This window comes from Electrona antarctica (genome assembly GCF_951216825.1).
Source record: "Electrona antarctica genome assembly, chromosome: 4".
Taxonomy (NCBI): domain Eukaryota; kingdom Metazoa; phylum Chordata; class Actinopteri; order Myctophiformes; family Myctophidae; genus Electrona; species Electrona antarctica.
Window position 1 is genome coordinate 11,345,401 of NC_136809.1, and position 2,500 is coordinate 11,347,900.

General features: G+C 41.4%; 1 protein-coding gene across 1 annotated transcript in view; it reads left to right on the forward strand.

Annotated features, from left to right (window-relative positions):
• The window catches only part of prom1b (prominin 1 b), a gene marked incomplete at both ends in the record, with an annotated part of 61,997 nt that overhangs the window by 44,739 nt on the left and 14,758 nt on the right, over window positions 1-2,500 (forward strand). Inside the window, one exon of the mRNA XM_079498254.1 lies at window positions 2,280-2,351. Within this exon, the coding sequence (XP_079354380.1) occupies window positions 2,280-2,351 (72 nt within the window). The remainder of the gene's footprint in view (window positions 1-2,279; window positions 2,352-2,500) is intronic.

The window sequence follows — 2,500 nt, forward strand, 5'->3', positions numbered from 1 at the left end:
TTTCTTTCATTTTTTTAATGGGACTATACAATTAAGGTTTCTGCCCAGGAAGCAACAAAATGAGCATGAATAAACTGCAGTCTAGTGATGTGTGGGCCGGGCCGCTGCCTGCAGGGCAACTCCCATGTAATGTTGTAGGACAGGACACTCACTGTAGTCATCATGTATTGTTGGCTACACAGTTATAAAAGACAGGGAAAATATGAATTGTCTATCCTAAAACCGAGCCTGTATGGGGCTGAATGTGCTATGGTTTTGCCGTTTTGATTGCCGTTTCATCAGCTGATTGTAAACACAACTCTCTCTCTCTCTCTCTCTCTCTCTCTCTCTCTCTCTCTCTGTCTCTCTCTCTCTCGCCCGTCCACCCGCCCGGTATATGATATTTAGCCTACATATGAAATGTAGCATTATACAGTATGTATTGTTTATTTCATTGTTTTGAACATAGTTAAACTCAAAAGAAAAGGATGTGTTGGATCAAAAATCACAGCGACAAGCGCATGCAGTGCATGATCCGTTGATCATTTCATAAAGCAGCCTATTATTTAGCAGGCTACTATTGACTGTAGCCTACTACAAGTAAGACACGCGGGAAGCGAACGCAGCTCGTAAATTGCAATAACAACAATTAGAATAAATTACGTACTTTTTTAAGATTTTTTTTTAAGTTAAGTTTTTTTATGTTACGTTTTCTTTAGTGTGTATGTGTGCATGCGTGTGGTTTTTTTTAGGTTTTTTTTTGTAATTCGTTTTTGTAAATTTTTTTCGTATTTTATTTTTAAAGTTACGTTTGTGTGTGTGTGTGTGTGTGTGTGTGTGTGTGTGTGTGTGTGTGTGTGTGTGTGTGTGTGTGTGTGTGTGTGTGTGTTTTTGTGTGTGATACAGCTGCGCCCTCTGGTGGCGGGCGGTGGTGTTAGAAACTAGCTAGCCACGAGTCTACTGTGCTCTGAGAGAAAAACACGGCTGAATTGTTTGTTTTGATTAGGCGTTGAAATAATGTGGTTTGAAGCACATGAGAAACTTGATGTACAAATGTGTGTCGTCTTAATAAGTCTCAGAACTTTATAATTATGCTGCTGTCTTACCCCAGCCTCAGTATAACTAAATATAATTATGCTGCTGTCTTACCCCAGCCTCAGTATAACTAAATATAATTATGCTGCTGTCTTACCCCAGCCTCAGTATAACTAAATATGCTGCTGTCTTACCCCAGCCTCAGTATAACTAAATATGCTGCTGTCTTACCCCAGCCTCAGTATAACTAAATATGCTGCTGTCTTACCCCAGCCTCAGTATAACTAAATATGCTGCTGTCTTACCCAAGCCTCAGTATAACTAAATATGCTGCTGTCTTACCCCAGCCTCAGTATAACTAAATATGCTGCTGTCTTACCCCAGCCTCAGTATAACTAATTATGCTGCTGTCTTACCCCAGCCTCAGTATAACTAAATATAATTATGCTGCTGTCTTACCCCAGCCTCAGTATAACTAAATATGCTGCTGTCTTACCCCAGCCTCAGTATAACTAAATATGCTGCTGTCTTACCCCAGCCTCAGTATAACTAATTATGCTGCTGTCTTACCCCAGCCTCAGTATAACTAAATATGCTGCTGTCTATACCCCAGCCTCAGTATAACTAAATATGCTGCTGTCTTACCCCAGCCTCAGTATAACTAAATATGCTGCTGTCTTACCCCAGCCTCAGTATAACTAAATATGCTGCTGTCTTACCCCAGCCTCAGTATAACTAAATATGCTGCTGTCTTACCCCAGCCTCAGTATAACTAAATATGCTGCTGTCTTACCCCAGCCTCAGTATAACTAAATATGCTGCTGTCTTACCCCAGCCTCAGTATAACTAAATATGCTGCTGTCTTACCCCAGCCTCAGTATAACTAAATATCGGTCTGCTTTTTGGAAGCACTGGTATGCACTGGTTTATTGTAAAAACTGCTTTTTCTTTTGTGATAAGGATGTTCTGTAGTGTTTTATGTCTGTTTTATTATGGACCCTGAGTCTAAACAATTGATTTATTGATTGATTGATTGATTGACTCCATACTGGCATCCTACAAGGAGATAAATCAAACACAATGCCAGCGTTATCAATCATTCTGTCAGCATGACATAAGCACTCTGTTGTGTGCTTGTGTTTGTTGTGTGTACTCTATGTGTGTATCTAATGGTGTGTGTGTGTGTGTGTGTGTGTGTGTGTGTGTGTGTGTGTGTGTGTGTGTGTGTGTGTGTGTGTGTGTGTGTGTGTGTGTATCTTCTATAGGTGAACAAGGGCATTACTCTGGTTGATCTGCTGACCTTCTCTAATGACCTAGATGCCCAGGCTGACCAGCTGGTGAGTCACACTGTGTGTTGCGTGTGCTTGCGAGCGAGCGCACGTACGTACGTACGTACGTACGTACGTACGTACGTGCATGTGTGTGTGTTCGTGTGCATACCTGCCACTGAAATGCCTCTTGGACGAGAACGATTTCCAGCAGTTGT